This window comes from Pteropus medius, unplaced genomic scaffold (genome assembly GCF_902729225.1).
Source record: "Pteropus medius unplaced genomic scaffold, Ma_sr-lr_union100, whole genome shotgun sequence".
Taxonomy (NCBI): Eukaryota; Metazoa; Chordata; class Mammalia; order Chiroptera; family Pteropodidae; genus Pteropus; species Pteropus medius.
The window spans coordinates 289,959-311,642 of record NW_024347862.1 but is presented as its reverse complement, the minus strand read 5'-3'; the positions used below and the strand labels follow the sequence as shown (position 1 = coordinate 311,642).

Genomic DNA, 21,684 nt, shown 5'->3' with positions numbered 1-21,684 from the left:
TGCTCAGCTTCATTTTGGTGAAACACATACGTCAGTAGCTTCCTGAGAAATGTTTTGAGAGTTTGTATGTTTCTGAAAGTACTTTAAGTCTGCATTTACATTTGTTGATAGTTTGGCTGGGTATAGGACTACAGATTTCAAATAATTTTCACTTAGAATTTTAAAGGCTCCATTGTTTTTTTAGCTTCTAACTCTAATTTTTAGAAATATGACAGTACGCATCCATTATTTTTTAGTCATGATTTGTTATCTTTCTCTGAAAGCCCTGAGGATGTGCTTTGAATTGAGTTTTTAAATTTCACGATGTGGAGCTCTCTGCCTGCCCTTTGAATCTGGAAATTCCTATCTTTCAGTCTGGAAAACTTTCTTGTATAATTTTTTAAGCTATGTCCTCCCTTTCATTTTCTCTGGTCTACCTTTCTGAAATTTCTATTATATTGATCTTTAATTTTACTTATCCTTTCTCTGCTATTATCCATCTCCTTTTTTTAGCTTTCTATCGAGTTTTTCATTTCTTCTATCAAAACTTTAATTTCCAAGAGTCCTTTCTTGTTCTCTGAATTTTGGATACAAAATCTTCTCATTTTTATATTCCTATTGAGTACTTTTTCTGTTTTTCACTTTCTCTTTCATGTTGAAGACTTTTCTCAAATGCCTAAGGATGCTTGGTTGTTCATTCATATTTAGAAATGAGGTCCAAAAGGCCCTTTGGAAGCTGTGTGTGCATGGCTTGCCACAAGTGGCTTTATTGTAGGCCAAAATTGATGTTGTTGTTTTTTTTTAAACTGAGCACTCCCAACAGTTAGGCTATGTAGATCTTTTCCATGGGGTGGTTTAATTGCTCCAGAGAATAATTTCCTAATCTCCTGGATGGAGTGATTTAAACATAGCCACTAGCATTCCAGAACATGTGAGAAAACAGACTTTTGCCTTTTTATGCCCCTCACTACAGCCTTCCTCTAAACCTGGTGTCCTCAGGTCTGGAGAAATCTATTTCCCACCCATTATGGGGGACTAGTGGGGTAGAGGATCTAGAGATTTCTAATAATGCCCTTCCCTGCTTCACCTCTATCTTTTATAACACTGGAGCCCAATTCCTGAGCCTGGTAGAAGATATTATCAAAGAAATACTGAGAAACTATTTTCAAGAGCTAAAGAGAAGCATGCCTCTTTAATTCAGAGAGTTCACTGAATGATGAGAAAAATAAATGAAAAAGCAAACATAACTAAATACATTGTGATGAAATTTCGGAACACCAAGGATAAAGAGTAAGTCCTCTAAACCTCTATCTGGCTTCCTGCCCCCTCATATTTTTGCATTTCTTCATAATTTGGGATTCTGGGATTCTTCATTATTCTGGGATTTTTTTTTTTTTAACTTACTCTTGTAAACCTATGGAATTTAAAAAATAGCTTCACTAAGGTATAATTGACAAACTAAACTGTACATATTTAAAGTGTATAATTTCTGACATGAAACCATCACCACAATCAAGATAACGAACATATCTTCTCTCACCTTGAAAAGTTTCCTCCTAGCTCTTCCCTCTCACTCCTCCCTGATTCCCTGTCCAGCCCTGAGGCAACCCCATATCAGCTTCCTATCAGTAAAGACCAGTTTGCTTTTTCTAGACTTTATATAAATGGAGTTATATAGCATGTACTCCTTAGTGTCTGGCTTCTTTTACTCAACACAATTTTTTGAGATTCATTCCCATTATTATGTTTACCAAAGTGACTAAACTATTTTACAGTCTCATCAGCAGTATACAAGGATTCCAGTTGTCCTCATCCTGTCCAACACGTTAGCCATTCTAACAGATGTATAGTGGTATTTCGCTATGGTCTGAAGTTGCTTTTCCCTAATGACTAATGATGTTGAGCATCTTTTCATATGCTTAATTGCCATTTGCTTATCTTCTTTAGTGCAGTATTGTTTCAAATCTTTTTTAAATTGATTTTCTGACACTCCTACTGAGTGTTGATAGTTCTTTATATGTATTCTGGATACAATCCTTTGTCAAAAATCAGTTGTCCACATATTTGTGACAACTTCCAGACTCTGTTCTGTTTCATGATCTCTGTCTGTCTTTATGCTAATAGCATACCGTCTTCATTACTGTAGCTTTGTAAGTCAAAAAAGCTATTGAAATAATAAGTGAGTTTAACAAGATTGCAGGATACAAGATCAAGATATAAAAATCACTTGCGTTTCTACATGTTAACAATGACCAACTGGAAATTAAAACAAACAAAAAAAATACCATTTACAATAGCATCTACAATATGAAATACGTAGGGGTAAATCTGACAAAAGATATTCAAGACTTATACACTGAAATATACAAAATGTTCCTGAGAGAAATTTTAAAGACCTAAATAAATCAAGCAATATCCCATGTACATGGACTGTAAGATTCAATATAGTTAAGATGTCTATTCTTCTCAAATTCATCTAAATCTTGATCAAAATTTCAGAAGCTTTTTGTAGAAATAGATGGGCTACTCTTAAATTCATATGGAAATGCAACAGACCATGAAAAAGAACTACGAAACTGGAGGATTAAGATCACCTGATCTCAAGACTTATTATAAAGGTAATGAATGTTTTTCTTTAAATTTTAAAAATCATGTTTCACTGCCAAGAGTGATGTTTTAATCTTTGATAGTTATTTTTTCTGAGCAGCCTTTTCTTATTTTATGAATGTGCTACCTTCTTGCTTTCTTAGGATATCAACTAGATTTTTTTTATTATCTTCAGAGCTTTGTTTTTGCCTTTCTCTTTCAGGCCATAGGTTTTCTTTAAATAGCCAATGGTCCTTGGTTGTCTAATCAAATTTAAAAACAAAAAATAGTAAGGCTTTAGCTAGACTCTCTGAACAGACTGTGTGTTTGTGTATATATGTTAGAAGAAATGTAACAAAATAATTGTTTATTGTGTTTATTTTCAATTTAAAGAGTAATTTCATGACTATTTTCTTATCTGAGCCTCACAACAATTTTGGAATCATTCGTGACTGGTGCCATCATCCCCATTCTACAGATAAGGCAGGAAGAAATTATGACTTTGCAAGATCACACAGCCAGTCCAGATTTTATTCTGGTTTTTGCCTCCCTGTATGGTCAGTTTCTAGAACTCACGAAGCAAGTATTCAGGGGATAGGGAAAGCAAGCTCTGCGGGAAGTGGGAGGTGGCCAACAGCATGGAAGGTAGACCCCAGAGGCCACTCCCAGCCTGGCCATAGAACAAGGCCGTCAGCAGTGGGACAAGTTCAACGGCAGGGCCTTGATCAAACGTGTAGTGTGAGTGCTGGTATCCATTCAGCCCAGAAATGCCGTTTAATCAGTAACTAGACTGCTTCCTTTTATAACCCAACACTCGGCTCCATTTTCAAGCAGATTCTAGAGATCATCTTGCCTAACCCAGTCATGTTATTGATAAGGACACTGAGGCTGAGAGAGATTGACTTGTCCAAAGTCACGAAGGTAATGAAGTTAGTAAAACAGCAAAGCCAGATGAGAGCCACACCCTTCCAACCTAGAAGCGTTTCATGCAAGCACATGGTAGAGGAGGAGGGGGCAAGGAGCTCACATCAGCTCAGCTTAACTGCATACATAACCATGTCTCTACACATAACAATCTTTCTACAGGGCCACAAAGCCAATGAAGAGAAAGTATGCCTGTGCCTGCTTTTGCTTCTCCTTTCTCTCTTTCTTAAGTAAAAGTAAACACAATTACAGGTGCACATACAAAAAACTTAGTGCTGTGAAGCCAGATTCTTGCTTACCACAAACAGAGATAGAGGCCACATAACTCTTGTGGCCAATTCCCACTGGCATCCAGAGCCCCCAGAAACACAGCAAGGCTCAGAACAAGGGATGACTTCCTGGAGGACAGGTGGGGCATTAAGGGCTTGGGATACATGCAGAGTGAAGACTCTGGAAGAATGAAAGGAGAGAACCCAAAGTATAAGTTGCAGGGAAAAGCAAGATCATATGATTGCCATCCCCATCCACTCTCTGGAGAGATAGAGGGGTACCAGTCCAGGAATCCAGGAGAGGGAGGAGAAGCCCTGGAGAATATCACATTTTCTGTTGTTTTAAACACACTAGTGCAAGTGACACATATCCTATCCTAAGGTCAGTGGTTGTCAGGAAAAAAACAAAACAAAAACTGATTTACAGAAGGTATTTGATGATATAAGAAAGTCCCTTGAAGTTATCTGACTCCCATTAAGTGAGAAACTCACCAGGGCTGAAAGCTAAATGCTGAGCAAATAGAGCTCTGTGTCCAAGTCAGCCAAAGAACCCTTCCATTCGAGAGGAAACTTTGCCTGGCTCCCCAAGCACACACTAACAGACCTGTCGCCAGCTCCAAACTCTCCAGGGTCCACTCTCCCACTGGCTCTGAGGACCAGCAAATCCAAAGATAGACTTGCCATCAGTAGCTCAGAGTGTGGTCCTCACTAGAGAAAAGCAACTGGTGATTGTTTACACTTAGAAATGGCAAAAAAGAACACTGACTATCCCCAAATCCACACAAGATTCCAATTAAAGCAGAAAGGGAAAAAATAAATCTTCATGCCACTCTTTTTTTCTTTTTAAGGTTGTTCCTCATTTGGGTGTGATCTGCTGGGAAGACAAGGAATGAATCTGCAAACAGAAGAGGTCACAGAGAGTCCTGGGAGGGACCATGAAAAGCTATCACACGACAACTGCTTTTGCTACTGAAGATCAACGTCAAGCGGCAGGGCTGATGTCACCGGCTGGAGACAAAGGTATGCTGCTCAGACCTGAGATGAGAACAAGGGTGGCTGGCTTCATGTGCCACTACCAACTCTGCCACTGGTTTGTAGCAGGTGTTCTTCATAGGTTCGGTGACTCAGTGTACCCACCACCAGACGGGACGGATTTCAATTCCATGATGTCATTGCTGTCACTATGGTCATGAGAACCATAAAATATCCCTGAGATTGTTCAAACAAGAAAGGGCAATCCTAAGGTACAGAGGGATTCCATGGCATTCTAAGACCCCTTCCTTTACAAGAGGAAAGACAAAGCCGGCATAACTCTCCTGGCCGCTCCCCGATGCCAATTCATGTTAGATCCTGGCCAAAGTCCTCAGGATCACAGCATAGCTCAAGGCCACCTGAGATGACAGAGCAAGACATGAATTCCAAAAACACTTTATTTCTCATCCTAGGTACTGGTGAGCACAGCAGAAGTGCACAGCCCTGTGACACCAGAAGTGAAAATAGACAAAGGCCTCCTTTTCAAGCGGCTGACTGTGAAGAGACCCTGTCTCCGAGCAGGAAGGGCCCTCCTTAGAATGGGCTCCCTCTGTTTAAATCACCTCCCACACATAGGGAAACTCGGGCGGCTGTGGACAGAGAGCAGCCAGCCCACTTTCAGGCTCACAAGGGCAAGGCTTCACCTGTCCTTCCACCACTGCAAACCCAGCCCAGCGCAGTGACCAGCAAGAGAGGATACTGGTTTGTTCACCGCAGGATGATGGAAGGGACAAATGAGAAGGGAAAAGAAAGCCCACATCGGAATCTCCCACCGCTCATCAACCCAGGATGACTGGTCTCACAAGAAGCCCACAGAGGCTTCTTGTTCCCATCGATTGTGCCACATTGGCATTTCCCAGACTAGTCTGGGCATGAAATACAACAATAAAAAATAAAATAAAACAAGCACAGAGCTTGCCCAGCATCCAGATTCCCAAGCTCCTCTCCCTGGGGATGCTGACACAGCAGTCGGGGGCAGGGCCCTGGGATCTGGAAGTTCAACAGGTGCCCCAGGTCGTTCTTAGGAACTTGAAAGTCTGAGAACTCTGCCTTTCATTTCCAAAAGGCTCACCCACTTCACCCCCCTCCCACCAGGTGAGAGGAGCCAGCTAAGTCAATGTTACAGTTTCAGTCCTGCTTTCAGCAACCACTTAGGGTGCAACACCCCAGCAACCACTTAGGATGCAACACCCCCGCTGTATAAGGCTGGACTTTGCTTCCGTGCCCTGGGGCCCTTCCACAACAGGCTATGAGCATCACCTAGAGTCTCCTAGGCTGCCACCAGAGTTCCTCAGAGACACACACTCCCAGCCAAGGTCCTGCTGGCAGTGGACTCCCTGAACACTCTGCTTCTTGTTGCCCAACCCTCTCATCCTTGCCCTTTGACCCCATCACTGTCCTCTCACCGGAAGATGGAGCTCCGAGGAAGACCCAGAATTACCTGTGCAGATCTGTGACCCCAAGCCATCTAGGGGAAGGGAAAGCCAATAGTTTCTACTAAAGGAAATAAATCAAAACTTCACACCTGTTCAGAGCAGGAAGAGAAATTCCCAGAGACTTGACTCAGCCAGCCTCAGGCAACCTGTCAGCACAGAAGCCCATTGGTCTGCCAGCCGGTATCCAGCTCCTGCAAGTTTCACACCTGTGTCCCTTCACCAACTACTTGCACTGTCCAGGGCCCTGCCCACAGAGCATGATACTGGGACCACACACACCTGCATCCAAACCCCCAAAGGGGACAAAGAACAGTTTAGGGGGAGGACTGCTGGGTACAAGTCTCTTCTTTCCTTTTTGAGGGATTGCAGTGTGTGTGACCTAGATGGGTAGTCAGGTCTGAGCCATCAGGGCAAATATTTCTCACTGTGCCTCAGTTTTCCCCTCTAAAAAGTGGGTTAATAACAACCCCTTATAACCTTCTAAGTAGAGGTGTGAAAAAAAAAAATTAGCTGATTCATGCTAATGACAGGGGCCTACCTATAATATCCCTTCGATTTTGATTTCTCTACTCACCATCAAGGCAAGGCCCATGCCTCCCTCTGGTCTGGTGGAGCAGCTGGAATTAAAGTTAAAACATTGAAATGAAACAAACAAAAACCCCTTAACAGCACAAGTCTACCTTGTGGGCCTCAAAGGGCCAGGCAAGAGCGGGCCCAGCAGGTCTTCCAGAAAGCTCTATGGAAAGACAAATCAAGGCCGGCCTGTCCACTGCACTTCTTCTCCTCCTTTCCCCTCCACTGAGGAAGGCAAGGACTGGCCTGGGGGAGAGGAGAAAGCCCTCCCGGCAGTCTGACCACCCACTCACATCCCAGAGACAATTTATTCAGCAAAGCCAGCACTCTGGGTCTCAGTTTACACATCAACTTCCAAAACATTTTTCAAAGCATTAAAATCTTATTTCAAATGCAATATTTTACAGCATCTCGAAATAATAAGACAATAAATGTACTGGATGAAGTAGCAGCAGGATCTAGAGGGCCTGTGGACAACTGTCCTTGAGAGACACTGCCCCAAAAGACCATGACAGGCTTCAAACCCAGAGTGACAGTTACATACATACCCTAAGGCTCTCTTGGGCAGTGTCAGAGAGGGGTCTGCACAGGGACAGAAGCCCGAGGGAGGATGACCTGACAGCCCCCAGGGGCTTTCACACCCAGGGCTCTGACTCACAGCTCTGTGTGGTAGCCAGAGGCCAGGACAAACATAATCCTTATTTTTGTGCATCTTGGTGCCCTGTTAAGCGTTTTTAATATATATCATCTCTAATTCTTACAACTAGGTTTCATTTTCAGATGAGGAAACGGGTTAAAGGAGGGTAACGTATCAAAAACCCAAATAGTTAAAAAGGAGCGGGGATGAGTTCCAGGCCCAGATCTGTCTAACTCCAAAGCCAGCGTTTTTCTCAGAACAAACACCCTGCTGCTTCTCAGGGGGAAAAATATTGCCCCTTCCATTCCCCAGACAGCGCATAGGAGCTCAGAGATTAACTGCCTTAAAGGACACGATGCAACACTCTAATTATTACAAAGCCTGCTTCTTGGGCACTAGAGGGGAGCATGCTGTGCCCAGCAGTGTATACAGATTTCTACCACCTCAACACTTGGGTGTTGACTGCTCCTACCTCCGACCTTGCCCCCACCTCTGACCTTGCCCCCAGCCAGGAGGTCCCCAAACCTGTATGGAATCAGAAGTTTCCATCCTGCCCACTCAGAATGGCTCCACACCACTCACTACCTACCAAACCCACCTGCCCTTGAGTCAAGCACCTCCAGGAAACCTCTGCAGACCATCTCATCCACAACACTTTCTCCCTGAGACCTTGCCTCCCTCATGACCTGCACTTGGCATCAATGATACCCCAATGTCACAGGAGTCAGACCAGGCAGCCCACGGTCAGGGTGTCCCCATTCCTCTTCGTTCTACTTCTCTCTCCCATCTCCTCTACCCTTGACCTTATTAGGGTTAGCAATTGATTGACTGACTAATTGACGGATTGATAGACTGAAAGACTTCTCTCTCCATAGCCAAACTTAGATAGCATAACCAAGGCAAGTTGGGATAATCTCCCAGGTGCCAGGGCCCAGGGAACTTTCCAGCGTTCACCCCTGGAAAGGAAGAGAGTACTCAATCCACACCCCAGTGTTCTGCTTACAGCAACCCTCCCCTCAGCTCTCTGGCGTGAGCCCTGGCTTGGCCACCTGCTGTACTAAGCTCCATCTAAGTCTGTCCTCTCCCAGTCCTCAGTAGAAGCTACATAATCTCTTTTGTAATTCCAACCAGAGAATTCCATCTTGGTTCCAAGATTTCCACCCTGTCCCCGGTCCCCCCACCCCCACCCTACTTGGTCCACCCCGCCCCCTCCCTGGGTTCTTTGTTCCCAGTAAGTTTGCAGTGGCCCTGTCCTTATTTGCCAGAGGTCCTCTTCCTGGCCCCCAGCCCACCCCTTTCTCCCACCCCAAGTCACCAGACTCGGGGAGCAGAAGCATCTGCCTGCAGCGGCACAACCAGGTAGATTCCTCCAGAAACTAAACAAAAAGAACAAGAAGTGAAGTCAGCACCATGTAACTTCTTTTCATTCTTTTTCTCTAACCCTTCATTTTGATTTCACAGGTTAGTGCTTTCAGATTGTTGAAATTTTTGTTGAGATCATTGTAGATTGATGTGCCATTGTAATAACACCAAAATCCCTTGTACACTTTGCCCAGTTTCCCCCAATGCTAACATCTCATAAAACTATAATACCACAACATTGACATAATCCACTGATCTTATTCACATTTCCAATTTTGCTTGTATTCGCTTGTGTGTATTAAGTTCCACACAATTTTATCACCAGTGTAGGTTCCTGTGTCCACCAGCACCCTTCCTGCTGCCCTAGTGTGGCCACACCCACCTCCGTCCTGCCTCTCCCACCCACCGACCTATCCTCCCGTTCTAAGGTTGTCACTTCAAACATTACAGAAATAAATTATCCAGTATATAACCTTTTGGGATTGCTGGCTTTTTTCACTCAGCAAAATGCCCTGGAGAATGACTGCATGTGTCAGTAGTTTGTTCCTTTTTACTGCTGAGTAGTATTCCATGGCATGCAGGTACCACAGTCTGTTTCACCTTTTTAACGGCTGCCTTGGTGGACCCGGGGATCCACAGAAGTTAGTGGAAAAGCCCCAACCCACCTGCCTCCTGGAATCGACCACATTACGAAACACCTCTTCCACCTCTTGAATAGCTCCCAGGCATGATAAAGAGCTACAAATCTAAGACACTGTTTGGGTGAACTGAATATACAAACAGCAAAGTACTGCTGCCAGGGGAGGGCACCATGGGGCCCAGTCCAGCATCACAACCCAGAATCTCCACAGTGGAAGTAACAGAATAGGAGCCAGGCAAGAACTGCAAGGCTGTATCCTTGGAATCGGATACTCAGAGCTGGGAAAATTTTTAGACAACATGCCAACGTCCTTTCTGGGGGAAATAGTATTTTCATTTCGTGCCAATATTACAAAGTTCCTTCTACTCCCAAGTGTGATCAGCATCACAATGACCCCTGAACATTAGCATTGCAATGGAACTAGCCTGACTTCTCTGGCTCCGGGCAGCTACTGAAATACTTCCAAGTCAGCATGCCTGCTCTCCAAGTCAGCTCTTTTTCTGGCTTCAACACACTCAACTCAATCATTCAAAGTGTTTTCTAAACCTCTGGCCATCTGGTTCAACCTCACAATATTATGAGTAATATTCCTGTTGAGACATGGAAACCAGAATTCAACAGAATAATCCAAATGAGGCTTGACCAGCATGGTCTCCATGGGGGCTGTTCATCAACTACCTCCCTGGTCGCTCTATTTCCATTAATTGTCCAATAATACATTCAATTAGCACACACGAATAATAAAAATAAATAAAATAATAAATGATATATCCACTTGATGAAAGTTTATGCAGTAATCAAAACTAGTTTTGCCAAGAGAAGGTAATAATATGGAAAAACTATCTAAAATACAATGTTAAATGAGAAAAGTCAGAAAGTACAAAGGCACTTTCTCACTCCAGGTGTCTCCTCTGAGAAGCTCTTAGGCGGGTCCCCTCCCCCACTGTCTCGGTGAGATAACTTCCTCTGGGTTTTCCTAGCACCCCCATCACACCTACATTCCAGTCACTCGGTCTCAGGGTAAAACCATCTGCTCCTTGAGAATGTGGGGGTGGGGGCTGTGTCTTTGCTCTACAATCTTAACATAGGTTAAGATAGTTAAGAAATGTGTGATGAATAAGTTAATTACGACCATGTCTTTAGCTGTAGAATAGGAATGACAGTATGATTCCACTTAAGGGAGAACCCATGTACACATATATATTAATATCCACTTAAGTACATATTAGTATATGCACAGAAGACTTGTGGGGGAATATAAATTGAACTATTTTTAGGGGTTATAAAATCTGAAAGAGAGAATTTCAGAGGAATTTCACCTTCTACTTTGTACATTTCCATAATGCTTGACTTAAAAAGAAAAAATAATAATAAAGCCCTTCCTAACTTTTATAAGAAAAAAAAGCAACTTCCTTTAGAAAACATGCATAGGTAATACCAAATTAGTAAAATGCTTCTGTAGAGTACTTTACCCCATTTTAAAATTCTTTCTACTTATCTGAGCTAAATTTACTTTAAATGTGTCTATATTAGCTTTTTAATAATAATTTTAAAAGTTATAACCAAATAAAAATATAGGGGAGATTTACTTTAGATTCTATGATGCCACATTACATGCCTGGCTTTTACTGAACTTGGTGTCAACTCAGAATTCTGGATCTCCACTTGTTCCTTATCTACCTGGCCCACATCACCACAGTGGGAGAGATGTGGCTTTCGTTCCTGTTGTCAGGGTGGTGCAGTAAGCACGACACTTACTCCTAACGCAGATGGACACAATTCTGTTCCTGGCAGCCTATTCTGCAGGCTGTCCATGTCCTTCTGACTCATAATTACGTCATCCGAGGTCTGGCGTTTCCCTCCCAGGAGCGTGTCATCCACAAAGATGATAAGCAAATGTTCCAAGACCTCATTAGAGATGCTACTAAAGAAGAAATGTCACGGAACCCAGGAAGGAGTCAGGAACAGCCCAGAGTGACTTGAGTCCATACGCAGACCCTCTTGGGCACAGTCCTTAGACAGGCACAAACCTACCAGACCCCAGTCCTCCCCAACGCCTAGCAGACAGGAGGCTGAAACACCGCCTTTCCCAGAACACAAATTGTATGCACATGGCAACAAACTAGGAGTGGGAAAAAGCATGAAAAATATAAACAACCTGATTTTTTGGCTCGGGGGGATGAATTACTTTTTTCATTTTAAATTTTCCATTATGATTTTTGTTCATGTATATATAATAAATAAAGGTACATTTTGTTCAAAGCCTTGCTGAAATCACAATCTCCAGCAGGACTCCTGGTCCACCAAATGAGTAACCACATCAAAAGAGGAAACCAGATCAGTCTGGAGTAAAAGGTTTTTAGTGGACTTGTGTTGGCGCCTGGTGCTCACCACTCTGTTTAATGATGTGTTCTTGGAGTTTGCTGGGGATATGCATCAATCACCATTGTCCTTGGAATACAACTGTATAATGGCATTGAGGTTAAGATGGTATGTTTTGAAGTCTCACAGATGTAGGTTTGAACCCTTGCTCTACCTCTGCCTTTGGGCCATTACACGAACTCTTTGAGCCTCAGTAATCTCATCTGTAAACTAGGCATTTTTTTCACATAGCTGCCGTGAAGATAAAGAGAGATAATGAATTAAACTGCACATATTTAGTGATGGGTAGAATGACCATCATCGTATTCTTCTTTTCACCATCATCATCACCATCTCAGAGAGACAAAGGAGCCAAGATTTTGATCAATTAGAAAACTATCACAAGGATCCTAAGGATTATGTTGCTAAGCTGGGACGGAATAAGCAAATTCTTATTTGAATATATGAGATTCCAGGACAGAATATTTAGTAGGGACCTGCTTCTAGAAAAGTTCTTAACAAAGAAAAAAGGGAAATTACTGGTCGTGAGCTCTGAGCAAACTGTAAACATGCTTCTCACCACTGCCAGCCAGGGTGAGAATTCTCTGAAAAGCCCAAAAGTTCCCATTCTCATTCCTGTACTACCAAATGCTATTATAATTTTGCTAAGCCACAGGCATCTCAGAAACATCCCCCAAAAAGAAATCCAGTTTCTTTACTAAATCAAACCAATTCCTACCCTTAGTAATTCATCCCTTCCTGAGCCCATTGGGCTGACAGCCCTGTCTTGGGCTGGAGTCGTCCAAATAGAATGCAGCAGAGCCAGAATACCTGGGTTCAAATCCTGATCCCATTACTGTTTCCCTCTCTGACCTTAGGCAAGTTACTTAGACTCTCTGTGCTCCATTTTCCTCACCTGTAAAAGGGTAGTAATAGTACTAAGAGGCGTAATACAAGATATACGTTCAATAAATGCTGGCAATGATTAATGAGACTCTTAATACTCTGGCAGCATGCGCACAATGTCAGAAGCAATATCTTTGGGCCCTGGGCACCTTGAGGGCTCCATCTCACTCTCCTTCCTTTTCCAAGAACAGACTTTCTCTCTTAGGAGAGACATGTGCCAACAGCCTGGGCAGAACCACAGTCCAGAGAAGGAACTAACGCCAGGGAAACTCCAGGACCACAGTGGTCACTGGCCACAGTGCTGGCAGTCACACCCCCTGGGGAGCAGAGAGGCTCAGGTAGGGGAAGCTGTGATGACATGGCATCTCCACCAACAAGCCTGCTCAGGGCAGGTCTTTCCTGGGCGGATTCTCACAGCGAGGAGGCAACTTAGGCTGCTATTGAGTGAGAGTTCTTCTCTTACGCCTCAGTTTTCCCATTTCCTAAATGAAGGCCATGAATTTCCGGGTCTTCCCAGGGACACCCCTGAAGAAGGCAGGCATCGTGTCCATTCTCAGCACCTCTGAGGCAAGTCCCCACTTAAAGAACAATTTTAGTGTCCCACAGCTGACTATACTTTCTCTACTCTTTCCTCACACCCTGCATATACCTTCTAGCACATGGGCCTTCAGAGAACCCAGCACATGCTCAAAAGACCAAGAAAGAAGGAAGTTTTTAAGTTTGTTTTGTATGGTGGGAGGGGGAGGAGGTAAATGAGAGGGAGAAAGGGACCAGTAACTGGTTATATGATCTTGGCACACTATTCCTTTTCATGGAGGATCTTTCTCATAGAAGCTGCATAAAGGGAAGGAAATAAAAACTGGAACCATAGGAAGAGGGTCTCAGTCACTGTTTCCCAACACCCGTCAGAGAGACTCTGTGTCCACCAGGGCAGGCCAGCACAGCACTTCTGTGAGGTCAGTGCCCCACCGACAACCCAGCTGTGAGCCTCTTCACATGCATCCATTCTACTACCACTAACTACATCACCTTACTATTTGTCTCGAGGCCTTTTCTAACTCATAAATTCAAACTGTGATTTGTACACCATGCTGCAACTTACCAAGGGCTTCCATGTAAAGTATCCCTTTCAATCCTTGCAACAGACCTGTAACATATATGTCACGCCTACTTTATAGTCGCAGAAACAGAGGCTTAGAGAGATTAGGTAACATCTCTGAGATCATCTGACAGGAAAGCAGCAGCACCACCAGGTCCTGGCCTCATTTTGGACCCTCTTGTCACCAGATCACAGATAGCCTCTGGCCCCAGTTCACTTCCCCTAGCCCTTCAAGCCTGGGTTAGACACCCGTCTTAAGTACCCACCCTCGTTTTCTCTGGAATCTAATTCTTATCACACAGAATTTAATAAATACTCCGTATCCCACAGCACACTGAGTGTTCCCTGAAGGCCGAGAGTGTGTAACTGGGATCATTCCCAGTGGTATTGCCCTGTACGTGGCACATGCTCAGTCAGTGGGTACCTAATAAATATTTGTTATGTGGATGTGAATATTCAACCAATTAACAAAGAGATGACTCTCTGAACAGCCAGAGCTGTATAGCCCAGCCCCCACAACATCTGATTTCCTAATCTTGGTTTCCACATGCCTATGGCATACAGAGTCTTACATGGGGCAATTATGACTGAAAAAGGAACCAATGGATGCCAAAGCAACTTCATGGCCACCATCAAATATTCAACAGAGCCCAGGACACTGAGTAAGGCAGACTTCCCAGTTCTTGTTAACAGCCGTAATAATTGGCATCTGTACACCTGCTCTCATGCAGACAGGGCTGACACAATCCCCAGATACAGCTGTGCATCGGGGCTCCAGAAGTGGTAGGGAACACAGAGGCGGCCACTTCCCACTGGATGGGAACAGGTGGGGTGGGGTGTGACAGGATCTGGAGTCATCAGCCTTGGGAAGGACACAGCAAACACAAGTACCACCAAACAGAACCTTTCCCAGAAGCAACAGGACCCCTGTGGGACCTGGCATGATCTAGCTAGGCTCTGCTGACCCAGAGGGCAAACCCAGGGGAGGCAGCTGCACCTCCTGATCAGGGAACAAGTTAAGGCAGAGTCTACAGACCCTGAGTGCAAACACTGTCAGGTGACCTAGGGAGTGAGACTGCTGGTAAGGCATAGAGTGGAGAGGAATATGGAAGACTTCCTGGAGATATGGAAGTAAACTTTGGGCACAGAAGACACAGTGTTGTATCTATTTTACACATACCTCTTAGCATGGATCTGAAGACTGTATGTTCCTTACAATCATATCTCACTTGCCTTGGAGAGCCCTCTCTGCACCAGTGTCTTTCCCAGAAGGAGTTGGTTTAATGGAGCTCAGCAGGAGAAAAGACAGAGTGATCCACAGGAAGGGAAACTGCAGAATTGGAAGTGGAAGGATGAGCGCAGTGGAGTAAAGAATGATTGAGCTCTACAAAACATGAGAAAATGAGCAGCAGCCAAGGGGGAAAGAAAGCAAGGGCTTGCAGGTGACCAGGGAAGTCAGCAGGTGCTGGGAATTCAGTGCAGCTTTGGAGGTGAGCCCCAGGCCTGGCCCCATTGGGGGAGGGAATGTGGGCAGTAGGTGACTCAGGGGACTCCAAGGAAGACCCAGCTCTCCCAGTGTCAGCAGGAGAGAGTCCCAGAAAGAGAAGTCACGAAGAAAAAGTGCCCTGAAATAACAAATATCTGTGCTGAGGAGGTCAGAGTCCAGAGCCCCAGTAGGCAATTATCAAGGGTTCATAAACGTGGCAATTAAAGAAAGGAAAAGAGAAGGCGTCCTTCCAGGTGAATCTAGCAGAGGCTCCGCCGGAGCACAGGCACACCCTCCAGGCTGGCTGCCAAGTCCACCGACTCTTCTTCAAGGTCGGGAGTGAAAAATGGAATTAACAAGTTCTGTTTGTGGTTCACCTAACTACGGCAGCCCCAGAATCTGATCTTCCGCAAGCTGCCTCGGTCAAGATGCCCCAGCTTGAAGAAAAGGAATTGATTTCGGAGCGCTCCGAAATCTGAGCTGACTTGGGAGCAATGGCCACAGTGTGAGGACAAACACGGTGGAGGTTCTGGACCCAGGAACAGCAGAGAAAGTGAGAGCCAGGGCACATCACTGGCACATAACAGCCCCTGCCTCTCGATGCCAGCCCTGACCTGGTGTGCACTGGCCTTCTAGGAAACTTGTGGACCCCGCTAGACAGAGAGGTGGAGGCCTGGCTGCCAGCCCTGCCTGGGCACTGTCACCTACGTGTGTCCTTCAATAAAGTAACTAATAACCCATCCCCAACTCTCTACCTTAAGACATAGTGTCTTCTGAGATCTTTCAAGAGGTCCCTCTCAATTGTTCTTCCTGCCCAACAAGGGCTTCCAGCTTCCGGGTCTTCTAAAAGGCTCAAGACACACGTTTCCACACCCCTCCCCGTGGAGTCACCTTCCCAAAGGGCTCTCCCAGAAGCCCAGATAAGCCCCACCCTGGAGTCCTTAGCTCCGGTCTCCATGGCAACCAAAGCTCTGCCACGTGCCCTCTGCAAAAGGCCCAAAATGCCTCTCACCAGGAAGGAAAAATCAAATTGCCGCAGAGTCCAAGAAGGACTAGACTCCAGAACCCCCAGGAAGCCTCCTTTCCCTCGCCCGAACGATCCCACTCCCGGCTTCCGCCCGGCTCCTTCCGGAGGTGCTCTGATAGAGCGGAGTCCACGGTGGGACCGAGCTGGTTCCCATTTTCCTTTGGAGATTCGGCGTCTCCAAGAACCTGCGCGGTCCCGCCTCCCCCGTGGGTGGTGGGCAGTAGGGCAGGTACCAAAGGTCCTCCGGCCAGGTACCCGCCAAACAGGAAATTCCACCTGTCGGGCCAGCGCCTCGGCCAGAAAGGGGCTAGTGGAGCGGTCCCTTGGCCAAGACAAAGCGCGGCGCGGCGGAGGCCGGGGCGCCCGCTCGCACCGTCCAGCGCGCAGCCACACCAGGGCTCCCCGGCCCCGACGGCTCCCGCAAAGTCCGCGCCGCTCGTCCCCGGCCGGGCTCGCTCAGGGCTGCAGCCCGGCCGGAGGCGGCGCTGGCTGTCCCGCCGCCCCGCGCCCTCGCCCTCGCCCACCTCCGGCCGCGAGCTGTACTTGAGTCCCGCGCCGAGGTCCTTGGAGCCCCCTGCGCCCTTGCGGCCCTGATTGCTCTTCATGGTCCCGATGGCCGGTCGCAGGTCTCAGAGGCGTCGTCCCCACGAGCCACTGGCTCCCATCGCCGTCGGGGCACCGTGGACACGGGACGCTGGGGAAGGGGTGCGGAGGCGTGAGGCGCGGGTCGTGGCGAGCGGCGGTCGCAGGCCAGGCGCCCGGCGGCGGCTCTCGCCTTCACTCTTCCTGCCCCGCGCAGGTAGTTTCAGGGTGTGGCCTCCCGGGGCCCGCCCCGTCGCCGGCTGCTCTCGCCGGCACCTTTCCCAGGCCGGCCGCCCCTTCGCTCGTTCCCGCCTCCCTCAGAGCCTCCGGGAACCTCCGCCCCTCTGGTAAAGGTGAAAATAAGGCCTAAAAGTGACAGAGAAGTAAAAGCTGTGGCAACTTGATTGGTGGTGGCCATTAGCACTATGCCCCGCACATAACAGTAAGAACTTAACAACGAAAGTTATTCCTACGCTTGCTTCTTCACCTGGGAGAAGTGGCCCTTTCCTTTTCTGCTGGAAGAGGACGCTTCCGGCTGCTTCCTTGGGGCCAGCCATGGTTACTTTCCCTCCCTCTTGCAACTTTGATCTCTCTCCACCTGGCTACAAGACTAGGTCTCAGTGACAACCCCTCCAAACCCAAACAAAAACCAGAACTGTCCCTTGGCCCAGGCTTTCCTGTGGCCAGTAGCTGCTCCTTCTTCATTGTCAGAGGCTCTTGCTGGCCTCCTTCCAGCTCTCCCTGGGTGGGTCACCAGACTCCTGAGTTGCCAAACCAAATGCCCCCTCGTCTGTTCCTAGCATCCTTTACACATTTATAGTATCTGAGATAGATTGGTCTCATCCTGCCCTGGATTCTGGTCCTACTTCCTGGCCCCTAAATATCATGGTTTCCAAATTTCTCTCTTCGACTTCCTCCCATTTTTCTCTACACTTCCCTGACATCTTATCTTATGGCTTCAAATAGGTAAATATGCCTGTCTAGCATTGACATCATGAAACAGAGCCAATTCTGCATTGACAATTGCCTGGGAACTTCCCCATTCGTGTTCTACTGGTATTACATGGTCAATAAATATTATTGAGCACATATTATATGCCAAGCACTCTTCTAGGTGCTGGGAAACAAGAGTAAATAAAATAAAAATCTCTGTTTTGCAATCCACAAACCCCAAACATCCTTCCCAGACTTGCCCATCTTCCAGTCTTTTCTCTGGTTATAATAGTATCATTCTCATAAGCTCAACACCTTGGAATCATCTTTCGTTCTCTACTTCCCGCCCCTTACATCTTATATCCAATTAGTCCCAACGCTGGTTAAGCCTTTCTCTCAAGTAGCTGATATGTAGAGTTCTTTCTTTCCTCTCCATGTAGAGGAAAGACCCCTATTCATGCCCTCATCACCCTTCACCTGGATTTGTGTAAGAAGAGAGTGGATCTCTTGCCTCCAATTTGCCACCCTCTGATCTCCCCTACACATGGCAGTCGGGTTCATTTTCCTCAACCACAGCTTCTTTAAAACCTTCAGTGTCTCCTGGATCAAATCCAATCTCTTGAGCATGGCTTTCACAATGTGGCCTGTCTTCCTTTGCAGTCTTGCCTTCCAGCATTCCTATTTGGACCCCTTCTCTACAGCCAGGCTTTCCAGCCTTTGCACCTTTCCTAATGCTTCTCATTCACTGGGAAGCCCACCTCCTTCACACTCATCTCTACACATACAGTAGTCATTAGTGGTGTTCACTGAGTGTTTCTAGCTCTTTACTTTCTAGGTACAAGCTAGGATTGCACTCCTTCCCCTATGAAGTTAGGTGTGGCCATATGGCTAGCTGTGACCAAGGAAATGTCAAATGAGGGGATACGCACCCACTTCCAGGTAGGAGCATAAGGAAGAATTGCAAAATTCCCATGTCCCTTTCCCCTTATAAGGTCATCATGGCAGCACATGTTAAGGTAAAATCTCTATCATCCTGTGACTCTAAGTGGCTGCAATGTGTAGAGACCCCTGTGATGGGACTGGGATATGTAGCATGAATGAGAAGTAAGCTTTTGGGATGTTAAGCCATTGAGAATTGAGAGTTGTTCATTACTGCAGCAAACTTAGACCATCCTGACTGATAGTTTTTCTCCTCCATGAGATTTTCCTACCCTCTAAATCACGACTAGGTCTGTTTGCATGTCTATCATGGAATTTATCACCTTTTCTTTGCATCCCTGTCAGTGTCTTACTGCTGAGCCCTCAGAGCCTTGTACAATGACTAGCATAATAAATGGTATCCATTGCATAATGGAAAGTAAGTCTGCTACCTTTCTTTCATCATATAAAGACTTCCAAAGCTAAATAGAAGATGTCAAAAAATGACAATTGGTACTACAATTACCAATGGCACAATACCCTTCACTTAATGTGGGTGATTGAAGGTAGCTGGATCTGAAGTAACATAAATGAGATGGCAATCATGGCACTAAAACATGCTGTTTGCTGCCAAAGGAGTGTCTCATATCATCTTCCAGGTTCCTAGAGCATCATCTTTTAGCTCATGGAGCTAATAAATAAGTGCTTTGCACTTAGAAGGCACTCAGTGCTGTCACTTAATACATATGCAGTAATACAAATGCAGTGCATTTATTGCAAATCCAGATTAAGAGAAAGTGATGCAGGTCAAGAGCCTTCCCCTATGATCAAGTCCATTTATATTATACCAATTTGGTTTAATTCTCAAAACATTATGATACGTAAAGTAAGTACTTTTATTCCTAAATTGTAAGTTAAGAAACCCAAGAGCAGACACCCTAAGAGACATGGGCAGATTCTCACACTCACGAAGGGTAGCTCCAGACTCAAACCCAGATTTCAGCATAAGGCCCATTGTCACTCGTATGCAACAATAAGCAGCTTGCACAGCCTCCATCCCCATGCTGAATTTATTCTATCTCCCTCCCACGCCCAAACACTCCCATTCCAAACCTGTCATCTCTCTCAGAAGTCCTTCTCTTGCCCATCTCAGGACTCTGCCTGCTGATAGGGCTTCTCCAATTGGCTGCAATGATCTTGGGACCAGGGCAACTTCCAGGGTGTGGAAATATGGACCTGACCACAGGCCAGAAGACACTGGCTTCAACTAGTAATAATATGGGAGAGAGTGAGGCACATCAGGCAGACCCAGCCCAAGTTCAAAATCACAGAGCTCTGTTACTGCCCAAGAGCAGGAGGCAAACCCAGCCAGAGCAGACTGTGCCAGGCCTGCGGGCAAATCCCACTCTTGTAGGAGAGAAGTCTGCAGATAAGCGGTGTGGGAGAGGTTTAGAATGAACAGGGTAAAGCAGAATGAACCAGTTATGGAGCCATCATCTGTGAATGCATCGACATCTTCTGGAATAACAAGGTTTATATATTTGACACCTGAGGCCACTCTGTATTTCATGCTGGTGCAGATCTAGCATGGCCCCAATGGAAGTGCTCCATGGAAAGTAAAAATGTACCTTTTAAATACCAATTGTTTAGTAGCCACAAGGTGATACTGCCTTCTCTTTAGGCAAACCCTACCTACCCATTGCCCAGTGTACAGCTGTAGGACCCTGAACGCTCTCCTATGCCCCTGGCATTTACGGTGCCACTCCACCAGCCTGAATCCTTCCCACTTCACCTCTACCCACTTTGTCCCTTTTCCTGGTGAAATCCAAATTCAGCTAAAATATCACTTCTATGGAACTTTCTGCAGGCATAGTTATTATCTCTTCCTCACTTCTCCCAGCACTTAGTATAGTCCTCAGTGAGAGCTTATATAGCAGGGCATTTTGATTTTCCTGGTATACATAAGAGCCTTGAAAGAATGTTGTTGCAGGAAAGAATGGGTGAAGCCAGTCCATGTCAGCAGATTAAGCCTGAACTCAGGCTTCTGCTCTTGTTTCTTCACTTAAAATGTAGGCATAAAAGCACTTACCACTTATATCATAATTTTATGAAGATTATACCAAATGGGTTTAATGTAATGAATGACATATGGTTACACTTCCTCCTCTGTCACGCACTCCAATCTAATGTGGTTACCGTGAGAGATACGCAGCATGCATCACCCTCAAAACACAAAGCTTTTGAAGGCAAGGATCAGTATCTGCTAGTTTCCCCAGCTCACACTCAATAAGTTTTTCTTAAATTATTAAAAGAATAAATAAGTGAAAATGTAAGCAAATATTTTCTGATTTTGTTATCACTTAAAACTTTTGTTAAATGTAACAAATATAGAAAATAACATAAAACAAATATATAATTTACCGGATTATACTAAGGCAACACTCTTGTCATCGGCACTTGTGAGGAAGCAAAAAATTGCCGACCACAGCCTAGCCCACTTCCCACTCCCAACCCTTTCATGTGCCTATTCCCCAAACTGCCCCTACTCTCCTAAGAGCAGGCATCCCACTGGCTTTCATGATTATTTTCTCATTTTTCTTTATATACTTTTATCAACCAGACCTGAATCCCTAAACACTGCAGTTTAGCTTTGGCCTGTTTTTTGTTTGTTTTAAATATATCTTTTAGGTCTCTTTTAATCCAAAGGTTCCCACTTTGTCTTTTTTTCCTGTTCCAAATTATTTGCTGAAGAAATCAGATGATGTGTCCTGCAGACTCCCCACAGTCAGGATTTGGCTGATTGTGTTCTCAGAGTGCAGTCTATTTATTGAGTTCCCTGGCTCTTAGTATTTCCTGCAAATTGTACTATCTAGAGGCTTAATCAGACAAGGGTTTGATTTTTTTGGTGGAAAGATAACTTCATAGGTGGTAGTG

At 45.4% G+C, this 21,684-nt stretch overlaps 1 protein-coding gene across 1 annotated transcript in view; it reads right to left on the bottom strand.

Annotated features, from left to right (window-relative positions):
• ST14 (ST14 transmembrane serine protease matriptase) overlaps nucleotides 1-17,198 on the bottom strand; it is a 36,919-nt gene extending 19,721 nt beyond the window's left edge. Inside the window, exon 1 of the mRNA XM_039878834.1 lies at nucleotides 16,842-17,198. Coding sequence (XP_039734768.1) covers nucleotides 16,842-16,922 — 81 coding nt within the window. The 5' untranslated portion in view covers nucleotides 16,923-17,198. The remainder of the gene's footprint in view (nucleotides 1-16,841) is intronic.
• Between the last annotated feature and the right edge of the window lie 4,486 nt (nucleotides 17,199-21,684).